The sequence below is a fragment of the Chlorocebus sabaeus genome, chromosome 9 (assembly GCF_047675955.1).
Source record: "Chlorocebus sabaeus isolate Y175 chromosome 9, mChlSab1.0.hap1, whole genome shotgun sequence".
Lineage (NCBI taxonomy): Eukaryota > Metazoa > Chordata > Mammalia > Primates > Cercopithecidae > Chlorocebus > Chlorocebus sabaeus.
In genome coordinates, this window is record NC_132912.1 from 106,767,657 (window position 1) to 106,782,684 (window position 15,028).

The 15,028-nt window shown below is 40.3% G+C and overlaps 1 protein-coding gene across 2 annotated transcripts in view; it reads left to right on the forward strand.

The window, feature by feature from the left end:
- The first annotated feature begins 7,156 nt into the window (after nucleotides 1-7,156).
- The window catches only part of SLK (STE20 like kinase), a 61,086-nt gene continuing 53,214 nt past the window's right edge, over nucleotides 7,157-15,028 (forward strand). For both annotated transcript variants that reach the window (XM_007964030.3, XM_007964031.3), the window contains exon 1: nucleotides 7,157-7,922. In XM_007964030.3, the coding sequence (XP_007962221.3) occupies nucleotides 7,773-7,922 (150 nt within the window). In that variant the 5' untranslated portion in view covers nucleotides 7,157-7,772. The remainder of the gene's footprint in view (nucleotides 7,923-15,028) is intronic.

Consider the following 15,028-nt stretch of genomic DNA (forward strand, 5'->3'; position numbering starts at 1 on the left):
ACAAAAGATTAGGATTTACCAGACAAATAGGCAGTATCTCATGACAGTGTTAATAATGTAATGAACCTCAGATTGTCGTTTGTAATGGTCATGGCAGCTTTGTGAAAAATGAATGCATAGTAACAAAAAGTTTTCATTAAAAACCTGGGAGAGGTACTAGTCCTGAAACGTTATGAGGGAGAAGGAGGAAACGTATAAGACATTTAATATTGACCATTCAAATACTTAAAGTTCAAAAGATGTTATGGAGTGTAGATTTTTAAAGTGGAATTGGAGTACCACTTGTAAAAGAAGGGCTCTATGTAGTTTCTATTTTCTAATTTCCCAAGATTTGGATGCATTAAGCCTTCTCATTGCACTGCCAAATGCTTATGATTCATTTTAGCGAAGTTACTAGGGATGAGGAGAAGGTGGGAGTATGTGTGTGTAACAGTTCTGCATGACGCAGAAAGAGAGACGAATTAGAAGGGAGGATATTTTTAGATTCCTTTTATGAAATAAAAAAGATCTTAAATCAGGTGACTTGTTTACTTTTTCTTGTTTACAAAATAGGAAAAAGAGAGACCCAAAACCTGATTTGGAATTTTCTGAATGACACACAATTCTATTTCAGGAGAATAATTGTCATAATCACAGGTTAGTTACCTTCTTAAAATATCTAAAAAATTCCTTTCTAAAAATATAACTCCACAAGGATAGAAAACTGTATTTATGCCACAGAATACTTGAACATCAAAGGAATTTGCTACTTCCATCTAATCTACACAATGGCATTTAAAGAACTAACTAGCAAATTGATTGTCTAAATAAGGAAGGGGAAAGGAATTGACATGTAATTTCTTTCAGTAGGTGTAAAGTTTTAACATTTTCATTTATTCATTCAACAACAATGTGTGGAATAGGAAGACACTGGGCTAGATGCAGGAGGTACAAGAATGAGCATGACAGTCCCTGCCCTCAAAATGCTTTCAGTCTAGAAGGAGAAACATACACAGCCTCACATACATATGCAGATATATACACACTCACATACAAACACATTCACAATACCCATACACACATATATTCATACACATACGCACGCTCACACAGTATGTACATGCATGCTCACACATACATATGCCCTCTGTCCTATACACTCACACATGTACACACATATGTATTAACATATGAACACACATATACATATATATCCACATATGCACACTCACATGCATATATACATACTTGGGAGTTGAGCTGACAAAGTGGAGACAGTGAGTAGAATGTTTTCAATTTAGAGGAAAAAGAAAAGCATAGCAGTGGCAACAATCCTGTGAGATGGCTATGGTAAAAGCTCAAGGAGGCTAAGGAGACTGTCTTAGTGGAGTTGCTAAATACTGGGGAGTTAGGTTTTCCGAGATCTGGATTCAAGTGCAAATCTGCCATTACTATCCGTGAGGCCATAACCAAATACATAACTCACTGCCTCAGTTTCCTCTCTTTTACATAGGGATTATCATAGTACCTACTTTATAGGGTTGCCATGAGGTTTAAATGAGATGATGCATGTAAACCACTAAGCACAATGTACTAAATTTCCATTTATTTATTTATTTATTTATTTATTTATTTAGAGATAGGGTCTCTGTGTTGTCCAAGCTGGAGTACAGTGGTGCTATCATAGCCCACTGCCGCCTCAAACTCCTGGCCTCAGGCTCCTGAATAGCTGGTGCATACCATCATACCCAGCTAATTTTATTTTTGTAGAGACAAGGTCTTGCCATATTGTCCAGGCTGGTCTTGAACTCCTGGCCTCAAATGATCCTCCTGCCTAGGCCACCCAAAGTGCTGGGATTACAGGTGTGAGCCGCCATGCCCAGTCTAAATTTCCAGTTTGCAATGATATCCTTATTATTACCAGAGAAGATTATTTACCAGGCAAATTGTGAAGATAGCATTCCTCTCACCAAGCTGTTTAGTGAGAATGTATTAAACTATTTTTAAGGCGAGTAGAGCCAAAAAATTATGTATTAAATGAATTTATTTGCATACCAAAGTATAATCCAAAAAAATTTTTTAAAAAATGAATACATGATCGCTGCTTCAACTTTACTTTTGAAGTTCTAAAAATTCAGGAACTCCAAATTATCATTTATAAATAACATAGACATCTACATGTCATGGCCTTCACTGGGAAAATCTGATCTGACTAAATGACATCACACCCAGTGTTACTAAGTAATTTCTGTGGCTATAACTTCATGGTGAAAATATATACGCTATGATTAACCCTGTGATCATTTCATCAAAGTATGTTAGACTAGCTCATGTCATTTATAGAATACTGACAAACATTATTTGGTATTATTCGTTGATATCATGAAGCAATTCATAAAATAAGAAATAAAAGTGGCCAGTATACAAATGGAAAAGTATTACATTATTAATAATCAGATAATTCTAAATTAAGATAAGTTATTTTGGGGTTATTACCTTGGTAAAGATTAATGGATAGGCCAGGCGCGGTGGCTCACGCCTGTAATCCCAATTCTTTGGGATGCTGAGGCAGGTGGATCACTTGAGGTCAGGAGTTTGAGACCAGCCTGGCCAACATAGTGAAACCCTGTCTCTATTGAAAATACAAAAAATTAGCCTGGTGTGGTGGCAGGCGCCTGTAATCCCAGCTGCTTGGGAGGCTGAGGCAGGGTAATCGCTTGAACCCAGGAGGCAGAGGTTGCAGTGAGCCGAGATCACGCCACTGCACTCCAGCCTGGGCGACACAGCGAGACTCCGTCTCGGGAAAAAAAAAAAAAAAAAAAGATAGATAATACCTTGTTGCTACTGAGGGTGTAATGAAATTTGACACTCTCATATGCCAACCTTTTTCTTTTTCTTTTTTTCTTTTTGAGACAGGGCCTTGCTTTGTCACCCGGGCTGGTGTGCAGTGGCACGATCATGTCTCACTGCAGCCTTGACCACCTGCGCTCAAGTGATCCTCCCTCCTGACTCAGTCTTCCATGTAGCTGGGACCACAGGTATACACCACCATGGTTGGCTAATTTTTTAATTTTTTGTAGAAATGAGGGTCTCACTATGTTGCCCAGGCTGGTCTGGAACTCCTGGGCTCAAGCAAACCTGCTGGTTCAGTCTCCCAGAGTGCTGAGATTAGAGGCATGAGCCACCATATTTGGCCACCAACCTTTTTAGAGGTCAGTTAGGCAATACAGAGCAAAAAAAATTTTAATACAGTCTTTGACTCATCAATTCCACTTCTTGAATTGTGTCTTAAGGGAATATAATCAGATAAATACGCAAAGATGCTTGTATATGTATGCTCACTGTGGAACTGCGTATGATGACAAAAAAACTGGAAACTACCTAGATGCCTGCCATGCTTGTCAACAGAGAAATGCTTAAATAAATTATGGCATAGTTAGACACTAGAACTCTGTGCAGCTATTAAAAAAGGATTAGACAGATCTATCTGGGGCGGCTTGGAAAGATGTCAACGATCTGTGTTGGATGATGCCGGTTTTATATTTTAAAAAATACATGTGCGGCCGGGTGTGGTGGCTAACACCTGTAATCCCAGCACTTTGGGAGGCCTAGGCGGGCAGAACACTTGAGGTCAGGAGTTTAGGACCAGCCTGGCCAACATGGCAAAATCCTGTCTCTACTAAAAATACAAAAAATACAGAGCTAGACCCTGTCTCAACAAAAAAAAAAAAAAAAAAAAGAGAAAGAAAGAAATAGAAATATTCTCATAAATTTTTTCATATATTATGAAAAAAAGAAATGGAAATAAGCCTCTTGTAAAAGTTTCTCCTTTTAATAAAATAATACACATGGCCAAATAAAAAAAGTTAAGTCTATAAGCATGAGAGAATTTTGGGGGACAATAAAAAAGGGTTTATAATTAGATTATGGTGATGATTGTACACTTAGAATGGGTGAATTATATGCTTTGTCAATTATACCTCAATAAAACTACTTTGAAAAAGTTAGGCATATATATTTTTTTTCTGTGTGTGTGTGTGTATGTGTGTATTTATATATATACACACACACACACATATATATATATATATATATATTTTTTTTTGAGATGAAGTTTCACTCTGTCGCCCAGGCTGGAGTGCAGTGGTGCAATCTCGGCTCACTGCAACCTCTGCCACCCAGGTTCAAGCAATTCTCCTGCCTCAGCCTCCTGAGTAGCTGGGATTACAGGCGCACACCACCACGCCCGGCTAATTTTTGTGTTTTTGGTAGAGACTGGGTTTTGCCATATTGGCCATGCTCATCTCAAACTCCTGGCCTCAGGTGATCCACCCACCTTAGCCTCTCAAAGTGCTGGGATTACAGGTGTGAGCCCCCCTGCCCAGCCTATTTCTATTTCTTAATGGTGTTAGAACTTTATCTTTGCTTTGCTAGTGACTTTTTAAAAACCACTTATTGAATTATTGTTGACATACAATAAGCTGTTCATATTTAATGTATATAACTAGATGAGTTGGGTGATAACTGTATACCACTACTGTCTATTACATAAACATATCTATCATCACAGGCTTAACTTTTAACAGTGGTTAGGTCGATGGTAACTATGAGTAGCGGGGAAGGAAGGAGGACAGAATTATAGACAGTTTCCTAGTTTTTAATGTCTGTATTATTTGAATTATTTACAACAAAAATATACTATCTTTTATTTTTATTTTATTTTTTCTTTGAGACGAGTTCTCGCTTTGTTGCCCAGGCTGGGGTGCAGTGGCACAAACATGGCTCACTGCAGCCTCATCCTCTTGGGCCCAAGTGATCCTCCTGCCTCACCCTCTCCAGTAGCTGAGACCACAGGTAAGTGCCACCATGCCCAGATAATTTTTTTGTTTTTAATTTTTGGTAGAGATGTGATCTTGCCATGTTGGCCAGTCTGGTCTCAAACTCCTGGGCTCAAGCAATCCTCCCACCTCAGCCTGGGATTACAGGTGTGAGCCACTCCACCCAGCCAAGAATATACTATCTTTGAATTGACAAAATCGTAAAGTCTTTTCTAATTTTAAAAGAACAAAATAAGGAAACAGACATGTGCCCATTGACCAAAATCTACTTCTGGCAATTTATCCTAAGGAAATAATCAAGTATGTGGGAAAAGATTTGTGTACAAAGATATTTATCCATATTTTATTAAAAACAGAGAAATTATAATCTAAATATCTTATAATGGAAGAGAACAATTATTAATTGTATTGAAATATGCGAAGTGCAGGATGCAAACCTTTTTATGTAGCAAACCTCAACCATGTTGAAAAAAGTTAATGCACAGCCAAAAAAATCCTGTTTTGAAATGTAAGTTCTTACCAACGGTCATGTCTGGATAGTAGAATTATAGTACTTTTAATTTTATTTTTTAAGCATTTCACTTTCTCCATAAATCATAGTTAAAAATAATTATAGTGTTGTTTTCACAGGTGTATACATTTGTCAAAACATATAAAAGTACACACTTGCAGCAAACCACCATGGCACGTGTATACCTATGTAACAAACCTGCACGTTCTGCACATGCATCCCAGAACTTAAAGTATAATTTAAAAAAATAAAAGCAAACAAGTACTAGCAAAAAAAAAAAAAACAAATGCACACTTTAAATATGTACAATTTATTGTATATTAATATATTGCAATAACACTTTACAAAACAGAAGGATCTCAAGGAATTGAATCATCTTAAGCGTCTTACTGGAAGGGGGGTTTTGCTATGCCATCTTGGGGCTGGAGGGCAAAATGACTGGGGGGGCGGACATTATATAAACAGCAATATATATACATTGTCTCTGCTCCAGATATCACCATTCATTCATTCATTCATTCACCAGATCTGCCTTCCTATTATATGCCAGGAATGTTGCTGGGTACTTGTATATTGTGATGAACAACAAACATCTGGCCTGAAAGAGTTGCCTTGGAGAAGGTAGGTCACCACCTGACAGATTCCAGCCAACGCCAACACTGCCCCACCAGAGAGTGCTGTCCAAGGGGGCTGGAGGCAGATCAGGAAGTGGGGGCCTTAGTTGAGGTGGAGTCACCAAGAGTGACACCAGGTTTACAGTTGTGGAGGTGGCCATAAGTTAGTTTTACCCTCAAGGGAGTGTCGCAGTCATCACTTGAGAAGTGGGGGCCGGGCGCAATGGCTCATGCCTGTAATCCCAGCACTTTGGGAAGCCAAGGCGGGTGGATCATGAGGTCAGGAGATGGAGACCATCCTGGCTAACACAGTGAAACCCCGTCTCTACTAAAAATAGAAAAAAACTAGCCGGGCGTGGTGGCGGGCGCCTGTAGTCCCAGCCACTCCGGAGGCTGAGACAGGAGAACGGTGTGAAGCCCGGAGGCGGAGTTTGCAGTGAGCCGAGTTCGCCCCACTGCACTCCAGGCTGGGCAACAGAGCGAGACTCCGTCTCAAAAAGAAAGAAAAAGAAAAAAAGGAAAAAAAAAAAAGTTGTGTTAAACAATTTTTAGGTATCTGTGTCTATCTTGCCTGCACAGTTAAAACAACAAGAGTAGGAACTAAGATTGAGCGTTTGCGGGTGCAGGGGCCGCGCAAAAGGCTTCCATCCATTGCCTCATTCACAACCTTCTGGTAGGGACTATTAGGATCTTCATTTTACAGCGAGGAAACTGAGACTCGGAGAGGTTACCTGCCCAAGGTCACACAGTTCTCTCTCTCCAAAGCTCAAGTTCACAACCACCACACAAGCTCCCCTCTCATTGTACCTGGGGCCCATCTGAGAGCGAAAAAGTCCGCTTTCGGGTCCCAACCCTAATAGGTCGGCCTTTCACTCCAGTTTTTCCCAGATCCAGAATGGAGGCAACATCCGCTAGCACAATCAACAGGGTCCTGCCCACGGGGGCCGCTCCACCAAGGTCGTGGACTGACAGGATTTGGGCCTTGGAGGGCAAATGAGAAACAATCGTCAGGGACCAAAGAGCAAATGCGTCCATCACACGAGGCCCCCGCACCCCAAGACCGGTGCTCCGCTCACGCGAACCCTCGGGGACAGCCAGTCTGCGGGACCCAGCGCGCGTGCGCGGGGCCAGAGGGGACGCCCCAACGCGAGCGCGCGGCGAGCAGGGCGCGTGACCGGGCGGGCGCGCAGCCGGGAAAGCGCGCGGGCGCGCTACGGAGTCGGCGTCGGCGCGCGCTCCAGGCCGAGGCTGTGTGGGCTAGGGAGGGAGCCAGGCGGCGGAGGTGGCGGCGGCGCCCTAGACCCGAGGGGACGCGCGGGCCTTGCGCCGCGGGAGCGGACGGCGACGGCGGAGACCCTAGGCTCGCAGCCCGAGGCGGGAGGGCTCGGCTCCTCGACTGCCCGTCTCCGAGGCCGCCGGCCGCTTCTCTTTCCCGGAGTAGCCGCCGCCCCTGGAGACTCGCCGTGACACGGGCCTAAGCCGCCGCCGCCACGGGCGTCCTGACCGCTCGGACCCGTCGGACCAGGCCGAGTGGGAGCGAGCTTGCGGGCAGGTGCCGCTCCCGGAGGGTGGGTCGGAGGCGAGGTGCCCACCGCGCCGCTCGCGGGCCGGGCTTGGCGGAGGGGCCGCTCGCGCAGCACCCCCACCGCGGGCCGGAGCCCGGGTCGCCGCCCCGCCTTCTCCCGGGACCGCCCGGCCGGAGCTGCGGGGGCCGAGGGACGCCGCGCCCGCCGCCGCCAGCCGGGCTCGCGCGGGAGAGCAGGGAGGAGAAACTTTGCCTTTTATTGTTTTTAGTCCTTAAGTGCAAGGAACTCTGTGTTGGGAGGAAAAATGTCCTTCTTCAATTTCCGTAAGATCTTCAAGTTGGGGAGCGAGAAGAAGAAGAAGCAGTACGAACACGTGAAGAGGGACCTGAACCCCGAAGACTTTTGGGAGATTATAGGAGAATTGGGCGACGGAGCCTTTGGGAAGGTGTACAAGGTAAGAAGGAGAAAACGGGAAGTTGTACTGCGAAGATAAAACAGCCACTGGCCTGGAGTGGCGGGAGGACTTCTGCTCCCCTAGTCCCTTTCCTGTCTCTTGCTCCTTCTTTTGACTGTTACGGTTCGATGCAACTTTACTTGGCTGGTCATCCAAGGAGTAGGTAAGAAGTCGGGTTTACGGAACAAAATGGGGCCTGGATGGAGTTTAAAGAGCGATTGGAAAGGGAAACAGGGTTATAAAGTCTACTCTGTCGAACTTCAAAGGAAATGAGAGTGTTCCTTAATTTATAGGAGGGGTCTGGTTGTGCCCTTCAGAAATGAGAAACTCATTGCACTTTGCAGTGGATTTGTCTACTGACTGGATTCGCGTGCATGCTTGTACTGTAACAGTTCCCTTTTTAGGGTCCAGGGTATTTTTCTGGTTGTATCTAGAGCTAATACAGAACTAGTTGGGATCAAAGTGATTGCTACTTGCGGTCTCTTCTTGAGTTGGTTGCTCTACAGCATACTATAAAATGAAATGGAATTTCTGACAAAATTTCCAAAAGAAGACCTTCATGTGGTACTAGTTTTAAATATATTTATGGTAAGCATTGACTAGAAGTATCAGCGCTTAAGAAATTAAAAACACACACGCATATATTTATTTCAATAGGAAGAAGCTTGGCGTTTCAACCTGAAGGCACTAATGTTAACTGTTTACTATCTCCTAGTAATATGGTCTCCTAGTAATATATCTCCTAGACATATGAATGATGTCATTGGAGTATTTTCATCCTGAAGGGCGAATTTTTTATGAGACAGCGTTTAGGGGAAGGACCCACAGGGTTGCCTAGAAGTGAAAACGTAAGAAAATAACTTACGTTTATACAGGGCTTTGAAGTTAAGTACTTTCAAATAATTTGGCCCCCATAAAAATCTTGTGAGGTAGGCAGGTCAGTATTAGTATCCACATTTCACAGATGAAGATATTGAAATTGTTCACAGCCACATGAGTCTCAGCGTAGACGTGAACTCAGGTCTTCTGAGCCCATATTTAGTATTGTTTTTTATTTTAACAGTCGCTGGAAGAAATGAGAGCATTTTGCCCACTACCTTTTTTTTTTTTTTTTTTTTTTGCGATAGAGTTTTGCCCTTGTTGCCCAGGCTGGAGTGCAATAGCGCGATCTCAGCTCACTGCAACCTCCCCTTCCCAGGTTCAAGCGATTCTCCTGCCTCAGCCTCCGGAGTAGCTGGGTTTACAGGCATGTGCCACCACGCCCGGCTAATTTTTTATTTTTAGTACAAGTAGAGTTTCTCCATGTTGGTCAGGCTGGTCTCGAACTCCTGACCTCAGGTGATCCGCCCGCCTCGGCCTCCCAAAGTGCTAGGATTACAGGCGGGAAGCCACCATCCCCGGCTGCCTACTACTTTCTAAGCACCATTATACTTCTGCCTTTGCCCTGCCTCAAGTGCATCAAGTCAAAACCCCAGTCCTCATTCTTTATCCAGGCTGCAGTATCTACTCCTCTCTCTGTGCTTTCAGAACACATTGTTCACATGGCTATTATAGCACTCGTCACTTATTACAGTTAATATGTTTATGTTTCTATAATAAAATTAAGGGCCAAAATTTTGATATGTATTTGGGTTCATCCACTGCCTTAGCATATAGTGATGTATCTGTTTACTTGTTGAAATGAAAGGATGTGTTTTATCTACATATGAATGCTATCGTGGAAGCTATCATATGCTGTGGAAGTTGGCAAAATAAGCTTTGTTATTTGTGTGGAGGGTAGAGTATGGGATTCAGAAGAGCTACATAAGATGCAAGGCTTCAGTGTAGTGGGAAGATCACTCCTAGGAATCTAGAGTTGTGTTTTAGTGCTGGCTGTCAGAAACCAGCTTTGTAATCCTGGACAAAACACATAACTTCTCTGGGCCTCCGTTTTCTTAGCCATAATACTGACTTTTTCTTAAGAGTTGAGATTCTTTCACCCATTAAAGTTCTGTGAGTATGTACTTAGCCTGGAAAGGCAAAAATAAATCCTCAAGGCACCTAGAATCTTGTAGTTAGAAGGTGGTAGGTGATTATGGGCAGTTTTCATGGTGTAAATATGTTTTATCAAATATAAACAGTTTAGTAGTAAGAGCACTGTCTCTGAAGTTGGAATATAACAGCTCTCTCACTCAATAGCAGCATATGACCTTGAGCAAGTTTCTTATTTGTCCTATACCTAACTTTGCTCATCCGTAAGATATCCTCAGTGTGAGGATTAAAGAAGATAATAAATATAAGGCACATTGAAAGGGCTCAGTAAATGGTAGAAATTACATTTAGAGCTCATAGATGCAAAATACCGGGTGAGATAGGAAAAGGAACCAAGAAGATAATAAACCATTTTGTTGGTTTCTAATGGCATGGGCAGATTGTGTGGTGATACTAAAGCCCTGTGTTGTTCTTTCACGACACTTTCTGCAAAATGTGATCTATCTTCCTATACTGAGACATTAATTGAAAATTTTCTGAAAAACAAGAGTCTTATTTCATGTAGTTATTTGAGCACTATAAAATCGTGTCAAGAAGAATTTCTGTGGTCTTGATGACTGTATTTTAGTATGATATTTGAAGAGCATGGGCTGGCACTATTTTTTCTTTTTTCATTTCACTGCTGTCTGCTTCTAAGGAGTAGGGTATGAGTTTTTTAAAAAATAAAATTTGAAATTAAAACATCTGACTTCTTATGGCCTCTTTTTTCTAAAAGTTTTTGTTTTTCAAGATTCCGTAGAAATTGAGGATTTATAAACTTCCTTATATTTGGGGGAAAAAGCTGTGGAACCTTAACATTGTACATAGTAGTATGTAGTAGAAAACTGTTTATAAACTTGATTCTATCATTTGCTTATGGAAATTGGTAACGTACAAAGATCATATTGTAAATAGAGATGAGGTTGAGTATCCCATTTCCCAAATGCTTGGGACCAGAAGTGTTTCGGATTTTGGAATTTTTTGGATTTTGGAATATTTGCATTATACTTAGTTATTGAATATCTGAAATTGAAAATGCTGTAGTGAGCATTTCCTTTGAACATCATGTTATGTTAGCACTCAGAAAGTTTCAGATTTTGGAGCATTTCAGATTAGATTTTCAGATTTGGAGTGTGTAACCTATAGGTAATCATGTTGTGTATTTAGTTTGTGTCATTCTTCCATGGTATACTTGTTGTATTCCATCCACTCAGTCCAGCACTGTACACATTTAGCAGTTACTTCCTTGCCTGAAAAAACTTCACTACTTTAAATTTATTTTCTCTTTTAAAAATAGTATTATTTGATATATAAATGAAGATAGGTCATATCCTTAACAATTTTTTAATCTTTGGATTTCTTTTTTTTTTTTTTTTTTTTGAGATGGAGTCCCTCTCTATCGTCCAGGCTGCAGTGCAGTGGCGCAATCTTGGCTTACTGCTATCTCCGCTTCCCAGGTTCAAGCAATTCTCCTGCCTCAGCCTCCATAGTAGTTGGGACCACAGGTGCATGCCACTGTGCCTGGCTAATTTTTTGTATTTTTAGTAGAGACAGGGTTTCACCATGTTAGCCAGGGTGGTCTTGAACTCCTGACCTCAGGTGATCTGCCTGCCTTGGCCTCCCAAAGTGCTGAGATTACAGGCGTGAGCCACCGCCCCCTGCTTCCCCCACTGGATTTCTTTCGTTTTTAACAGAAAAAAAGAATGACATAAGATATTAATTGAATTGCATTTCTGGAAAGCTGTATTATCTATTAAACTAGTTGAAACTAAACTCTTGGCTGTGTGCTGGATGAAAGTGATTTCTGTATGACAACTGATGGCTTTGTGTCTTTTAAAAAATAGTAAAATATATAATGTTTGTGTTAAAAAGTATGGAAACATATACATTTAGCAGATAATGAAGTGAATTATTATTAACAACCATCAGTGTCAAGGAATTCTGCCAACATCCGAGAATCCCTGTTGCCTCTTTTCTGTGTCTAATACCTTCTCTCTCCCTAAAGGAAACCACTATCATATCTTTAAATTATTCGTTTTTTTGCTTTTCTTAATCATTTACTGTCTAGGTTTATATCCCTAAATGTTATAAATTTAGTTTTGTATGCACTTGAGCTTTATATGAATGGAATCATATTGAGCATATTCTTTTGTGTCTTGCTTCTTTCAAAATCAGTATTATGTTTGTGAGGTTCATCTTTATCACATAGAGCTGTAGTTCTTTTTTATTGTAGCATTGTATTCTGTTATATGATGATATCACCAATTATTTACTATTGTACTATTAGTGGATATATTGGTTGCTTTCAGTTTTTGGTTCTTACACAAAATAGTAGTTGCACATATGCATGAGTTTCACTAAGCGTTAATCCAGGATTGGAATTGCTAGGTTATAGGGTAGTGTATCTTTAATTTTACCAGATGATGCCAAACTAATTACACAAGTTTACATTCCCACCAGCAGTTTAAGAATTTCCTTGCCCTGCATCTTTGCTAACATTTAGTGTTGTCAGAATTTTAAACTTTTGACAGCCTGATAATGTGTTACATTTCTTATTGTGCGTTTAATTCACCTTTCACAGATTACTAAAAATAATTCTTTTAATATATTTTTGGTAATCTGAATTTCTTCTTTTGTGTTCGGGTCTCTTACTCATTTTTCTATTGGTGTCTTTTTGTTCATATGTTGAGTGTGTATGTGTGTTTGTGTACAATATATGTGTTTTGAATTTTAACTATTTGCTGGTGATAGTTATTGTAAATATATTCTTATTCTGAGACCTGTTTTTTCATTCTCATTGTAGTGTCTTTTTATGAATTCTTTAATATGGTCCAATTTGTCAGTTTTTTCCTTTACAGTTGATGCTTTGTGTGTTATGTTTAAGACATTTTTTCCTAGCCTGTGATCATGAAGATAATTTTCTATATTATCTTCTAAAAGCTTTATGATTTTGCTTTTCTTTAACAATTAGATCTACAATCTACCTAGAATAGATTTTTGTAAATGGTGTGAGGTAGGGGTCCAGTTTCTTTTTTTTCCCCATATGGATACACGATTGTCCCAGAACTATTCACTGGAAAGAAAAATATTTCCCCACTGCTCTGCAGTGCTCTGTTGTGTAGCATGTGTCTGTTTCTGCATTCTGTGTTCTCTTCATTGATCTATTTGTCTATTCCTGTACCAGTATCCCACTGTCTTAATTAGGAAAGCATTAAAATAAATGTCTGCTGTTTCTTCAACATAGTTTAGTATTATTCTTGGCCCTCAGGGCTTCTATGTACATTTTCCAGTTAGCCTGGTTGAGTGCCACAAAAACAAAACAAAACAAAACAAAAAAAACTGGTTTTTTTGGAGAGATCTCATTGAATTTATAAATTAGTTTTGGAAAAATTAACCTCTTTTTGATATTGAGTCTTCCCACCTGTGCATGTTTTATCTCTGTTTAGGTCTTTTTTAGTATCTTAATAATGAGTTACAGTTTTTTCCCTAGAAGTTTTGGGAACACAAACTACTTCAAGGATGTTTTAAATACTTTGTTTTTCCTGTTCGTATTTCCTCCTTGTTTTTGTTGTGTACAGCCTTTAGTAGCCTTCTGAGAAAGGATCCATGGAAAACATATTTTTTAAGAACTTGCCTGTCTAAATATGTCTTTATTGTAAGGTCACAACTTAATATATATAATTCTAGTTTAAAAGTAAGTTTTTAAAGAATTTTTAAGATTTAGAGTCTGTTAGTTTTGAAGACTTTCTTCCATTCATTATCTTCTGGCTTCAAGAGTTGCTGTTGAATGTCTGATGCCATTTTGCTTCCTGGATCCTTTGCCATCTTTTTCTCTTAATAGCCTTTAGGATTTTCTTTTATCCTCTGTTCATGGTGATGTACTTTGATGTAGGTCTCATCGTCTTCTTTCGTTTTGCTGGGCTCTTGGTTAGTCCTTTCAATCCAAAGACTTACGTCCTTCAGTTCTGTGACATTTTCTTGTATTATTTATTTGACAACCTCCACCCACCACTTCCCCCAATAATGACTCTTGCCATGGTCTTAAGATTCTTCATGTCCCTAAATTCAGGGTACACTTACCATTCTTACTTGACCTGTCACGACCATTTGAGATACTTGACCATTCTTTCCTTTAAAAAGTTCATCTTTTGGCTTTTAAGTCATCATACTCTTGATTTTCCTTCCACCTCTGTGTCTATTCCTCACGTTCCTTTGCTGACTCTTCCTCTTTCTGTCTTTAAGGTGTGAGAATTCCACAGGGCTTGGGTATAGGCTGCCTTCTCCCATGGCTTCAGTTACCATCTAAATGCAATTTCTGTCTCTACCCTAATACTTCCCTTTTGAACTCCAAATCTACCCATCCAACCGTCTGTTAGAGATTTCTGCTTAGATGTCTCACAGATACCTTAAACTGCAAGTCCAAAAGATGAACTAATTCAGCTCATGATATCATCCACAAATTTGCTCCTTCTGTGTTCCCATTCAGTAATTACCACTTCCATCTACCAGTTGCATAGGCCAGAGACCTAGAGGTCATTTTTAACACCTGTTGCTGCCTTCCCCTCCAAACTTAATTAAACACCAAGGCCTGTTAATTCTACCTACTAAATATTTCTCAAATCTACTTCTTTCTTTCTTCACTGTCATTTCACTAGTCAAAACTGCTGTAGTCTCTTACTCAGACTACTGCAATCTTATTGGTGTGTTTTTGGGCTTCATACAATCATTTACATGATTCTTTTAATCCTGTAATCATTTAATATATTCCTTTGTATTGGGCTTCTTTTGCTAAACATTATATGAGTGAGTTTCATCTGTGTTGTTGCATGTAGTAGTCATTTGATCTTTTTCTTTGCTTTATGGTATTTTATGAAATATTATAGTTTATCCATTCTGTAGTATTTGGATTGTTTACACTTTTTGTATATTAAGAATATGATTCATGGCCCGGTGCAGGGGCTCATGCCTGTAATCCCAGCACTTTGGGATGCCAAGGTGGGAGGGTCGCTTGAGCCCAGGAGTTCAAGTCCAGCCTGGACAACATAGGGAGATTCCATCTTTATTTGTTTTATTATTTTTTTTTTTCTTGAGACAGA